The sequence below is a fragment of the Glycine max genome, chromosome 6 (genome assembly GCF_000004515.6).
Source record: "Glycine max cultivar Williams 82 chromosome 6, Glycine_max_v4.0, whole genome shotgun sequence".
Lineage (NCBI taxonomy): Eukaryota > Viridiplantae > Streptophyta > Magnoliopsida > Fabales > Fabaceae > Glycine > Glycine max.
In genome coordinates, this window is record NC_038242.2 from 48,813,416 (window position 1) to 48,826,659 (window position 13,244).

Consider the following 13,244-nt stretch of genomic DNA (forward strand, 5'->3'; position numbering starts at 1 on the left):
TTTGCTTTCAAGTACAATGAAGAAATTTCAAATAACACTTAAAATGAAAGAATTTCGAATAACACAAAATGAAATGTTGATTTGAGGAAAATTAAATTATTTTATCTAAACAAAAAATGAAACAAGAGAATTTTAAACTGTCTTATCCAAAGAAAACATTTTAAAAATAAAAGGAATTTAACTAAAGTAATTAATTTTTCACAATTTTGAATTTCTTGAAATTTTAAAATCTCTTATCTGTATTGTTTTAGTGTTTTCATATTCTTATTTGAAAAGTTAAATTGTAACACAAAATAAGTGAATATAAATAATATGAAAACCATTTTTATATGACAGTGAAGAGTAAATTTGGGTTGTATAAACATATATAAATTATTCAAATTAAAAGTTTTTTCGAGACACTTAATCACTTAAATGTGTGTGTAATTAAAATATATATGTCTACATACATACTCATAATTTCTTGCAAAAGTTTATCAATATGGGCAAGTCTAAGTACAACACTCATCCCGCGCTAGCTACATCCATACATATATAATTATTAATTAACTAATATATTAAATTTATAATTTTTTTCTGACTTAAAATTTTAGTTAAAGTATTAGGAGCTCAGAATATCTTAAGACTCAAAGAGGATAATAAGTCTTAAGGTTAAAAAAAACTTACAAAAATACTTACATAACTTATTTATCAATAAAATTCTCATACCAGCAATAACAGAAATCAAATTTTATATTTTTTTTTAAATATGAGTTCGTTGCTTATTATAAGAGCCAACGTCTGTTCATATATTAAATTTATAATAGAAAAATAACGACCTTGCCTTCCAATGATAAATCCAATTCCCTAGACTCACTCAAGAGACAAATAGTCCATCCAGCCCCTAGAGACAGTACTAACTGTGGAGGAGGGGGTCTAATCATATCACTCTCTTCTTGAAGAGATTTCTCTGTTAAGGTGAACTAAGTTAATAAAATATATCAACATATTATTAATTAACACTCATATACCAATCATATGGAGTATATACAACATTTATTTCATGATTAATTAATGTTGTGTTAATACTTTATTAAATTACGGCACTCATGTCTAGTACTACAATAATAAATTTACATAAGAAGTGACATATTTCATTCATTTTTCTTTGCTTCGTCTATTTGTGGTCATCATGTTTGCAGCTTTAATTTCCTTTTATGTCCAGTTACTCCGGTAGGAATATTAATTCGTACTCACGGGGTTTGTTCACTAATTAGGAACCAATTGCCAAAGTTTTAGGCTACATCCAACTCTTGATTTTGATCTCTGCCAACTTTACACCCCTAGTTAGAAGTTCAGTTTCTAAGCTTCACGGAATCATCATCACAAATCTATATAGTCACGATGAGTCGACACAATATTAATCCAATAGGATCACAATTTTTCTTGCGTACACCCGCATTGTTTTTTCCCCACAAGCAAGTTTGCAAAGGCAATAATCTCTATTACCCTCATTATCCAAAATCAGAAAAAATGGCCACTAGAGGCCTCAAAATTTGCTTGGCCGTGTCCTCTCTTTTCTTGATCATTCTTGCCATCGTTATTGTGACCTTAATTTTGACCATCTTTAAACCCAAGAACCCAGATATATTTCTCCACCCAGTTGACCTAGAAAACTTTCAATTGCTTTCACCTAATACAACTAGTGCACCCTTAGGCATAGTGATCACAATTGTGAACCCTAATTATGGAAACTTCAAGTACGTGAATTCCAGTGGCTATCTTAAATATCGTGACACCATTATAGCCGAAGTTCCATTGGGGATAAGATCATTCCCTGCTCGTAGCACTACCAATGTGAGCACTACTGTGGGTATTATGACCGATAAATTGATACAAGATCCAAAGTTTTTGTCAGATATTGAAGGTGGGGTGTTCAATTTGACAGCAGAGGCCACACTTCCTGGGAAAGTGACCATGATCAAGATTTTAAGGCTTAAGGCCAAGATTTATATCTCTTGTGGCGTCTCTTTCAACATAATTGCTGTGGATGCTAGTTCCAGCTGCATGTCCAAAATCAAATTGTGACTGCATGTTAATTGCAAAAGAGAGGAATTTCTACACATGTTGAAACTAATATGCTCTTGGTGGGGGTTGGGGGAGGATATATGATCTCCTTTGCCTTTAAATTATTACTCTCTCCTTTTCTTTTTATCTTTGTCTCACTGGTTTCATTTTATCTTATTTCAAGATTTTTACGTAAAAATTAAAAAAATGTTATAATTTTTATTGACTCTAATGAAATAGTTATAACGTTTTTTATTTTATCATTTTTTTTTCTACCTCACCATAAATACATATGTATAAATTAATTAAAAATTAGATTAAAAAAGTAATAATATGTTTAACAAAAATATAATTAATATGATGTCAAACTTTTAAAATGATAGATAAATAGAAAAAAGGTAGTATTATTATTACGAATAAATATGTATGCAGTAACAATATAAGCAAATTATATTAAAATAAATTATATTAAAAATAATTTATAATTAAATGATAATATATATTAACATGACTAAGTATGTGAATCCGTTCGAGGTTTATAAAATTTTTTAATCATTAGATTTTTTATATTTTTTTTGTCACAGATAAAGAAGTGTGATGAAAGTTTCACACAATAAAAAAGATATGAAATTAAAATCTCATATTAAATAAAAATAATGTAAAAATAAATTATATAAACAAGGAATATTCGTATCCTCTTTGCATGAAAAAATAAAATCTACTCTCTAACATTTCTTTTTTATCTTTCCTCCCCCAACTTTTTCCCCTGCATGTGAATCTCATCATCAACAACTGGACACCATTATGCTATCTTCCACGATGACATTTCATTTTTTTCTTCTCAAACTCATGGCGAGGACCACCAACTACCACAACAACAAGAAGAAAACTGTTGAAAAAAGGGGGGAACGGATATGGGAAAACTGATCTTGAATCAATAACAAAAAAAAACAAGGGGAGGGGGAACAAATCTTGAATTGTAAAACAAAAAACAAAAGGAGGTGAGACAGATCTTTAATCGTGAACAAAAAACAAGGGAAGGGGAAAAAATCTTGAACAAAATTGTATAAACAACAACACGAGGGAGAAGGGTTTGGAGTCTTGCGAACTAGTTGTGGTGGTGACGTCGTGCACGGTGGTGTCGCAACTCCGAGTGTAGTAGAAAAGAACATCACACAATGTTGGAGTTGATAGGTTCGGGTACCTACGATGGAGTTCTATTTGTGGTTTCGATACGGAAACACAGCGGGGCAATTTCGGGTTATAATTCTGATGAAGACGGAAAAGCTATATGGTGCGGTAGATGCACCATAGTGATTTATTAGTAAGATTAATCCAAGGGCTAAAATGCACCTTGATTAATAGTAACAGTTCTATTTAACACAAATGGTTAAGAATTTGGTACTCTAACCTTCCTCATGATGGTGGGTTACTTTTCTCTTTTAGTGGATAATCCTTCCTTAAAAATCTCTTGACACCTCGAAACTATAATTGAGTAGGTACAACTAGATAAGATTGCTGACAGACCAAAAAAAAATTTGGTTAATAGTGTAAAAACTGTTATACTAATAATAATGCATGCAAATTAAACTCTATTATTATTATTTTATTCCTTTCAAATGCATCCCGAATGACCCTTAATTAATTTCTTTTCAAAAGGACTAGATACTTTATGTGACAAAGAAGAATATGCGAGTACGTAATAATGGTAATATATGTCATACAAGTATTGGCAGCTTAAATATGTACATGAACTAATGTTCTTTTATAAATAAAAGTATTCTTAATGTCGAGTGTTAAAATTAACAACCAAATTCTCTGAATAATGTTAATATTTAAATTGTTTACATAAAGTGACAAGAAGAGGGAGTGAGGTTGCAAATCATTTTTTTCTTAGAAAGAAAAAAGAAAAAAAAAACAGGTTACTACTACATTAATTTCAACACAAAGGTTTCAAAATGAGATTAAAAGAATCTACTAACATGGGACTGAGAACATAATATAGTGTAAGTTACACTTGTCGTTGTTCTGTATTTTTTTTTTCTAAATTATGTCTCATACTTCTTTATTTTTTGGTATTATTCTTGATCCTTTATGCAAACAGAATTATCATGTTATATGATGTGTTTATGTCTACCTTATTTATGATGAATTCATTCAAGAAACTATATTAAACTTGAGAATGCTGAAAAAATCTATGAAAATAAGTTAAATTCAATCTTAGACTCAAGTTCAACATGAATATCAATATCATTTTTCAACATCAATCTAATTTAACTAAATGTTATTTTTGATTCTTTATGTTTTAATATTTTATTATACTTTTATATTTTAATTTTTAAAAGTTTTGTTCTGATCTTTAATACTTTTAAAAGTTTTATTTTAATCCTTTTAAGCATAAATATTAAATATATTAATAAAGGAATGTAATATGTCTATTAATGTTGAATGAAATAATGATATAATATGATAATTGAAACGATGTATACTACAATTTTAGTTCTTTAAGAATTTAAAGTAATTTCAATACAGTCCATTAAATTTTTAAGTGATTATATTTTGATCATTTGTTTAAAATGACTAATCTACATGGGTTAATTATAAATCGATATATGCTTCCATTTAATTTCAAAAATACTACCGCATCTTATATTATATCAGTTATATAAAAACAATGTAGAAATGACGACGCAAAAAAGCTTTTTTGCGGTAGTGGGATTCTCAACGGTCAAAAAATACATTCATTCACATTATCTGTCAATCAGAATCATTATATGAAGATTAAACGACTCATATATATATCATCTAAAAAAATCACACATAAAACACGCATTTAAAATACAAAACATCCAATCTTTCTCTAACAATCCAGATTCATGAATGTGTTAATGCATGAATGCATGGAATCTATGTCCATTCTTTATGCGAGTTTTTCACGTTTGAGTAGCATTTTCTAGAGTTAATCGAGAAACTGCATTTAATTACATAATATTTTTGTGCATTTTTTGAATAAAAAAGAGATATAAAAGAAATACAAGGCTACATAGTTACTGTGATAAAAAAAATAAATAAAAAGAATATTATATTATGTACAATAACTTAATCCAACTTAAGAAACACACTTATTTGCTAATTGGCGCAACTTGCTTAATTTGTAATTGTGGTCAATACCAAACACATGCAATACAAAATTGAGAATAGGACTTATTTGGAAGTGAATAGAGTGGGTTTCAATTTGAAGTGTCAAGGGGTGGCACATGGTGCTGGTGGTTGTTAACTAATTAACGTGGGCTTTGGTGGTGGGAGAGGTATATATATTTTGAAAACGAAACCCTTTCTTGTGACTTTTGCTTCAATTGCTTCTTCTTTCTAAGTGATTCCACCCAAATTACGCAGACATGTCATTGGAGCTATCTCCTAGAAGCTGTTCATACTTAATTCATATACTAACAAGGATTCTCGCACAACACACTCTTTTTGGCTTTTTGGGTGCAGTGGTATTTTTGTTTTTGTTTTTGTTTTTTATTACAATATTAATGTAAAATATTTATCAATTTAACTTATGTTTTTATTTTACCAAAAATTTAGTTTATCACTTTTATAGTAATTTCTTCCCTTTAAGTTCTAACTACATTTTTATTCTTCATCCATATAAGTCTTGAACCAAAATCTTGCCTAAGAAATCTTATTTTACTTTCACTCAAACCATTGATACATTGATTGATATGTGTACTAATATATTCCATGTGATTGTACCTAATTTTTTTTTTTTAAAAAAAAGCACAGAACACATGAATAAACTTATACAAATATTTGTAGTCTTTATAAGAAAATAAAATATAATATAAATTATGTTAAATTATAATATTTTAACAATGAATCCCTTTTATACTATAATTCAAATATAAATTTTTATATATATGATAATATTATTTATTTTTATAATAATTATTTTAAAATTTTTATTTAGAGTATTTTTTTAATTGATTGAGAGTTTAAAAAAAAATATATTGACAATGTATCAAAATTAAAATTTTTTATTTTATGAAATATGAGACAAAATCATATTTGTAATGAGAAAATAATTTGTTCACAAATAAATAAAAATTGTTAAAATAAACTGTAACAACATTAATACTTATAACACAATTAATAAAAAAAGTTATTTCTACAAATGAAGAAGAAGAAATATTAATATGATTAATTTTAATTTTTCTCATATAAGTTTTAAGCTACATAAATAAGGTATTTTGGAGATTGGAGAATATATAAAATAAGCTGTAAAAAACTTATAAATGTGTTGTAATTAGTTGTTTTCATAAACTCGCTCAAACAATTAAACAAATATTTATTCTATAAGAAACTAAAATAAATTCTAAATACGTTCTTTCAAAGGTAACCTAAATATGGTGTGTGTGTTTGTGTTTAAAACGTCCAATTACGAATAGAATTATTTTTTGAAATTAAATCAAATACATACTTCAAGATTCATTAAACTTCAACCCATTTTTAATTTAATGAACCACTTAGACTATAAAATCTATCTATTTAATCACAGCTAGCTGAGGTCCGCTGAGATTTTCTTTTTTGTTATTGGTATATATTTTTATTTTAGAAAAAAATCAGTAAATGGAAATAAAATATAATAAACAGTATCCTGGCACATCATCAAGCAGTTTTTGTTTTTTTACTGCCATCATCAAGCAGTTGCTATCTGCATATTACGTGAAATCTACAACCGTTAGCGAATTCATAGAAACAGAATGGAAGTGTATGTGGAAATAATTTTTATAGGTTAAGGATTAAATAAGAAGATTTTATAATTCATAATAATTAAGGGACATGGATGTATATATTTTTCCTAAATTTATAAGAAAGAGCACAACGATGAACGAACTCCTTAATTAATTTTGGCAGCATATAGGCTTAATAAAAGTGCGTTTTTCTGCTCCAAGAGCGTGCCTTCGTTGGGTAGCTACAAAGATAAAAAGTAAAAAGTAAAACTACTTCAACTGTGTAATTTATTTATTTTTGGTGCATACTTCAATTGTGTAATTAAAGAAGAATAAAACTACTTCTTGTTATATACAAATTAAAGAATAACATAATATAAGCTTTCAATACTTCCTATATGTACATATGTGTTTATGTTTTTCATAAAAGCATGCAATTAACAAGGTCTATTATGTCTGTAATCAAGTTATATATATATTAATGCTGCGGATGAAGGGATTAATTGACGATTGATAGTCATGAAAGCTGAAGCTGATTCTCTATTATCAGTTTTTAGCATGAGTTAGACCTTTGATCTACCACCCCATAACGCAAGATCACATCATTAGTGGTTGTTAACTATATGATAGAGCACCTAACGTGTGATGTTTAACAAATTTTAGCCAAGTGGCAAGTGGTTCTGATTAATTGTCTTTTCAAACTACTTGTACTTAAGTTTTTTCCAATCTTAAGAAGGATTTTCATCTTAAGTATGTTTAAAAAGAGTGTATCAGATCTAAAGAAAGAATGTGTGCTTATGACATTTCTCTTGTTTTAGAGAACAAACAAATAATTTTGTTCCGAGTTGAGTAAAATTATTATAAAAGCAGTGCATTTTTGAATTTAAACTTAAAACTATTAGTTAAATTAAAATAATTTTGTGTTAGTTGATTCATATCTTATACTTATGACCACTAATTAAATTGGAATATATAATTTGGTGTCAAAAGTTGATTCATGTATTTAATGGTTATATAATTATTCGAAGTAATGTATTTGAAATTTCCCTTTCCTTGATCATCAATTATTAGGCTAATCTCCAACCATCTCATGTGAAAGACTTTGATAATCTTGCCGTGGCATGCGAACATATATAAGGCGATCGTTGTCAACAGTTTCACCAATTTTGTAGTATTTATACTATCTGATGGAGACTGACAAATTAACAGACAGATCATATATACCAGTGGTTGGCAATTGAAAATCTTGAGCTCCGGCATTGGATTGCACACACACACGTATCGATTTATTTTAGAAGCTTTTATTTGAACCATAACTCGATGTTGACCAAATGGGCAATGCTAGCTGTGCATAATTATGGAATAATGTGATCATCATCTGCATTCTCATGTATACTAAAAATGAAAAGTAAAAATAATCTTATATAGCTTGTAGAAGAATAATTAATGGAGCCAGTGCAAGAAAACATTTCATGGTGGAATTTATATGTTAAGTAATATGCTTCCATTATTCGTGCAATCTTTCGTTCTAACCTGTTTTAAATGCTTGAGCACATGGAGGGTTCTTTTGTTGCAACCATTTCTTAATATTCTTTATTGAAAGAACGGCAGGTAGGAGGTAGGAGACGAATTCATAATATTTAAACTTATCAATCTACTCTTTCCTTTTGATTAAATAATATATGATACTATATCAAAGTATCTTATAATTAAATTAAACACTTTTTGAGAGTTTAAACTAATTATTATCATACATAAACATCTTGTTGGTCTGATTAAAACTAATTAAGTCTAATCTCTTTAAATAAGGTTTCACATTTTGATCTTATAAATAAGAAAGATCAGTTAAGTAAAAAATTGGTTAACCGATCAGTTAAAGTTGGTAAAAATCTGGTAAGGATTGGAGCCACTGAATTGGTTTAAACTGTTTTTTTTTTTCCTTTTCCCCACTTTTTAATTTCCATTCTAAAACACGTTTTAAAATAAATAATTGATCATATATGAGATATTCATATGAATTGTTATTATTTAGCTATTTTGTTATGAGTTTTTTATTTGATAAACTATATATTATGATTCCTGTATATTAATTTAAATTTTGTTTTTTAATAAAGTGTATTACTTTTTCATCTAATATAATATTTAAAAATATGTATTCAATTATCTGAGTGTATAGACTTGCGGTGTTTGGAGGTCTACCTACTTGGATATCATTCCAAACTCCAAAGAAATAATACAGACGAAACTCTCTTGTTTGAATAAACTATCAGTACGTATATAAGGAATCAGCATTATATTAATCATTACTTAATTAGCATATTTGTAGAACAATGTATATGTATTGTTTATTATCAGCGTGTAGCTGAAGATATTATAGCATATAATTAAACCAATGTAAGCATAAAAAAGAAAAACAATGTTCAAGCGAATCAGACACAAAAAAAAAAAAAAAAAAATAGACCGAAGTAATAGGATTTTTTTTTATCAGTCTGAGAAAAAAAAAACAATAAGCAAAGATCTTGAAGCAAAAAGATATACATACATGAAGCAAAATTTGTTGGTCTATTTCAACTTTGATATTCATGATTATTAACAAATTATTGAAATGTAAGTTATATTATATTATTATTATTATATATGTGTTTATATATACACGATTAATATATCATAAATACAAGAATTCTACAATTAAAAAATTCACTTATTTTATAGATAAGTCTTTGACAGTTATTTAGTAATTTTTCTAAAAATATAGTTGTAATAAATTTAATTATTGAATCTTTATATATTAGAATAGCTATATTAAATGAGATAATTTTTAGGAGTTTTTCTTTCATGAAAACCTTTTTAAGAAAATTTCTTGACCTCTTTTCTAATATATTATTTTCCATTTTTAAAATTGAATATGATTTTTTAAAATATTAATAGTTAAAATAACATGACAAAATATAGTGTTTATTATAAATTTAAAATATAATTTATATTTTCAAAAGTATTTATTTAATTATAATAGAATGTATGAAAATTAATATCTTAAAATTTTATTAAATAATACAAGAGTAACTAATTTTTTTTTCTTTTTTAATGAAGAGAATAAACTTATTTCTAAATAAATAAAATTGTTTATAAAAAATATAGAGTATCAGGCATGCACGTTACAGGAATCCAACGACTTGCACTTTTTTTTTTTTTTTTGCCTACTAAAATAATTGTGTCATCGTCTTTAATTTTTTTCCCCCTACTTTCTGTCATAAACTTTTAGTATTGATGCCTGTCGAATCTCTCATGTTATGTCTAAACAATTTTTTTTTTTTTTTTGATAATGTATGTCTAAACAACTTTAAAAAAAACAAGGAAGACTAAATTGAATATCTCGTTATTCTTAACTTACAAAATGGATATAAAAGGGCCATTTGAGAATATATATATCATTAAATTAATTAATTCGTCATTTTCAAAAAGTTTACAACATATTAATTGGAAGCTATTTTTTCCTATAAATCATTACAAACTATTTGTAGTGTAATTGGATTCTTGAAACCTATAGCATACATCATAATTTGTGTAAAAGTCACAGCATGCAAATTTTTAATTAAACGATAATTTGAAACTTTTTAAAGAAAACTTCAAATACGTACATGAAAATTTGCACTGACATCATCCTTTCTTTTTCGTATCAATAGTATTATCTGATGAAAGTAAAAATTATTAAAATAAATTGACCTTTTTGAACAAAATACTTCTCACACAATTACTTTGTCTTATGTTTTAACTCAACATCGATAGTGCTAGTTAGCATCAAAATTCACTATGTATTAATTGTCATCACTAATCAGTCTATTCTCATACAAAAAACTATAAGTGCCATCTTACTATTTTTGGTTATTACATTTTCATATTGTCTTAGGTTAAATAAAGAATGACCAACTTACAGCTTATGACCCCACCTGAACCTGATTCACTTCGAGTGCTATACCTATTCTTTGGCATTTTCAATAGCAAGCATGAACAGTGTTTTTCTCTCCCTATTGTATTAATTTATCAGAATCCACATTTGGTTTATTGATTTCAAATTTACAGTATAGTGTCGTCCACATGATTGTGGAACATTATCTTAAATATGTTATATTATATCCCTTTTTTGTATTTATTTTTTGTACTACATGTTGAGTGATTAATCTGGAGAATCTAGAAAACTGACACACTATATAGTTAATTAAGTTTCCCTTCAAGAACAAATTACCAAAGACAAATTTACCAAACTACTAACTAGAATTAATTAATATACACAGTCACAAACAAATTATACATCACAGTCACTGATCATGCTCTTTAATACTATACAATTCCATAACTTGAGCCACATAGAAGAACACATAGAAAAGGAGGGGTATATATATATATATATATATATATATATATATATATATATATATATATATATATATATATAGAAAGAGAGAGAGAGGTGTATATAGACAAAAGTATCAGTCACCCCAAATAATTAACCAACAAAGACAAAGGAACCAAGCATAGCCCCCTTTTCTTCAAGTCTGTGCAATCAATGTTCTTTCCATTAAATTTTAATTCATGCTCATTATCATCCATCTTCAAATCTGAATAATGCTCTGATGATGTGATGAATTCCTTACCCTACACAATCATGATCATGAAATTAAACCATACATACATAGAAAATTGGTTAGCTAGGAATCAATATTGATGAGAACCAAATTTATTTCTTCTCTTGAGATGAAAAGCATTATAATCCAGGTTTACCATAGAACCTTCTAGTTGATCATCAACCTTCCTAGAACTCATTTCAGCTGGATTCAAGTCTCTAACCTACACATAATAATTAATAATGATATTACAAACAATCAAAAAATGAGAAAACAAAACAAAATAAAAAGTTTCATATCATACATGAATATGATTGCTGAAAGAGGTGGAGATATAAGATTGGTCTAACGGTGAAGGAAAAAAGAAAGGGATGAGAGATTACAGGTTCAAATTTTCTCGTTAACAAAAATTAATAATACTAACAAGTAATATTTGTTGATAAAAAAAATGATTGCTAGGAGAGGCAAAAAAAATATATAAGAAACAATAATTGGTGTTTTGTTTTGTATACCTTGGGGCTATTGACTGGAGAGCTAGCAGTGTCTTCCAAAGGGTCATCCTCTGATATCTGTTTGGCTCTTGCTTTCTTGAAGCTTAGTTTTTTGGGTAGATTTGGTGCAGTGCTGACCTTAAAATTCTGATGAGAAAATTTCCATGCAGCACAAGAAGCAGCATCTGAGAGCAAAGAGGAGCCATCCAAACTGGAACAATAACTTGGCTCTATGCCTTTTGAGAAATCTTCTAAGTAAGATGTCCATCCACTTTCCTCATCAGAACCACTTTGGTTTTTGCAGCCAGGTACTGCTCTGCCTCTAGATGAAAAATTCAGAGAATGATCCATTAATCAAACTCTAACAAGAAGAGCATATATACTATAAGAGCACCACTATAATAATAATAATAATAATTTATAATTTATATCAATAATAAAAAGAATATTCTTGTTTAGTCTCTACTTTTTTTTCGAATTTATTTTATCTTTTAATTGTTATTATAAATATTTTACTATTCTATTTCAACTTGTGATATACGCTATATAGATAAATAAATAAATAAAAAATATGCCAACTACACGCGCAACAAATTCAAGTCCAAAGAATAAAAAAAATGTAAATAAAAAGGTATGGTAGGAATTGTCTTTCCAATAATAATAATAATAATAATTATTGTTATATATAAAAAAAAAAGATTGGGGAGTGGTTGAGAAAACAATTTGCAGAGGGATTATTTCTAACCGAAAGTTAGACTGAAGAATGGAGAAAAAGGAGTCCATACCATAGATTCTTGGGGTGGGCCATAGGGTGGTGAGGAAGTTAAAAAAAAACAGATGAAATTCCAACTGAAAAAACCAAATATAGAAAAAGAGAGAGAAAGAGGAGAAAACTTGCATATAGAGAGGAAAAAAGTCACTATTCTTGTAGATTAACTTAGGTAGAGGTATTGTTTTAGCTTAATCTGATATATCAGGTTAAGTTCTGAATATATACGGCTAATTATATACTTAGAGAAGAAGTTCTACCGCTTATAGTGATAATATTTTACTCCAACCGGATTAGATTGCATTTAGACTCTAGGTACTTGAAGAGATAAACCAAAAAGAAGAGCAAATAAAAAGAAATATATATATATATATATATATATATATATAGAGAGAGAGAGAGAGAGAGAGAGAGAGAGAGAGAAACGGTTGTTGACCTTTGCGGTCCAGAAGGACGGCATTTTCCAATTTTCCTTTTGAAAGACTCGGCTTTCTGGGATGGCAATGGTCGTATATTCATTGTATCCCCATAAAATAGGAAAAAAAGTTAATCATACACGTCAAGTGTGTGGGTAAAAATTGGA

General features: G+C 27.8%; 2 protein-coding genes across 3 annotated transcripts; one reads left to right on the forward strand and one right to left on the reverse strand.

Moving 5' to 3' along the window:
- The first annotated feature begins 1,401 nt into the window (after window positions 1-1,401).
- On the forward strand, window positions 1,402-2,247 carry LOC100306568 (late embryogenesis abundant family protein). The gene has a single exon (NM_001249936.2). It carries the CDS (start codon window positions 1,513-1,515, stop codon window positions 2,065-2,067), a length of 555 nt encoding a protein of 184 aa, NP_001236865.1. The 5' UTR covers window positions 1,402-1,512; the 3' UTR covers window positions 2,068-2,247.
- Window positions 2,248-11,032: 8,785 nt separating this feature from the next.
- LOC100786184 (vascular-related unknown protein 1) lies at window positions 11,033-12,263 on the reverse strand. 2 transcript variants are annotated; one of them, XM_041016747.1, is made up of 4 exons: window positions 11,914-12,263; window positions 11,559-11,624; window positions 11,232-11,432; window positions 11,033-11,191 (listed from the first exon to the last, which is right to left on the reverse strand). In XM_041016747.1, exons 1-3 carry the CDS (start codon window positions 12,241-12,243, stop codon window positions 11,271-11,273), a joined length of 558 nt encoding a protein of 185 aa, XP_040872681.1. In that variant the 5' UTR covers window positions 12,244-12,263; the 3' UTR covers window positions 11,033-11,191; window positions 11,232-11,270. The 2 variants fall into 2 exon arrangements, with proteins under 2 accessions (XP_040872681.1, XP_003526319.1); XM_003526271.5 differs by having other exon boundaries at window positions 11,033-11,432.
- Between the last annotated feature and the right edge of the window lie 981 nt (window positions 12,264-13,244).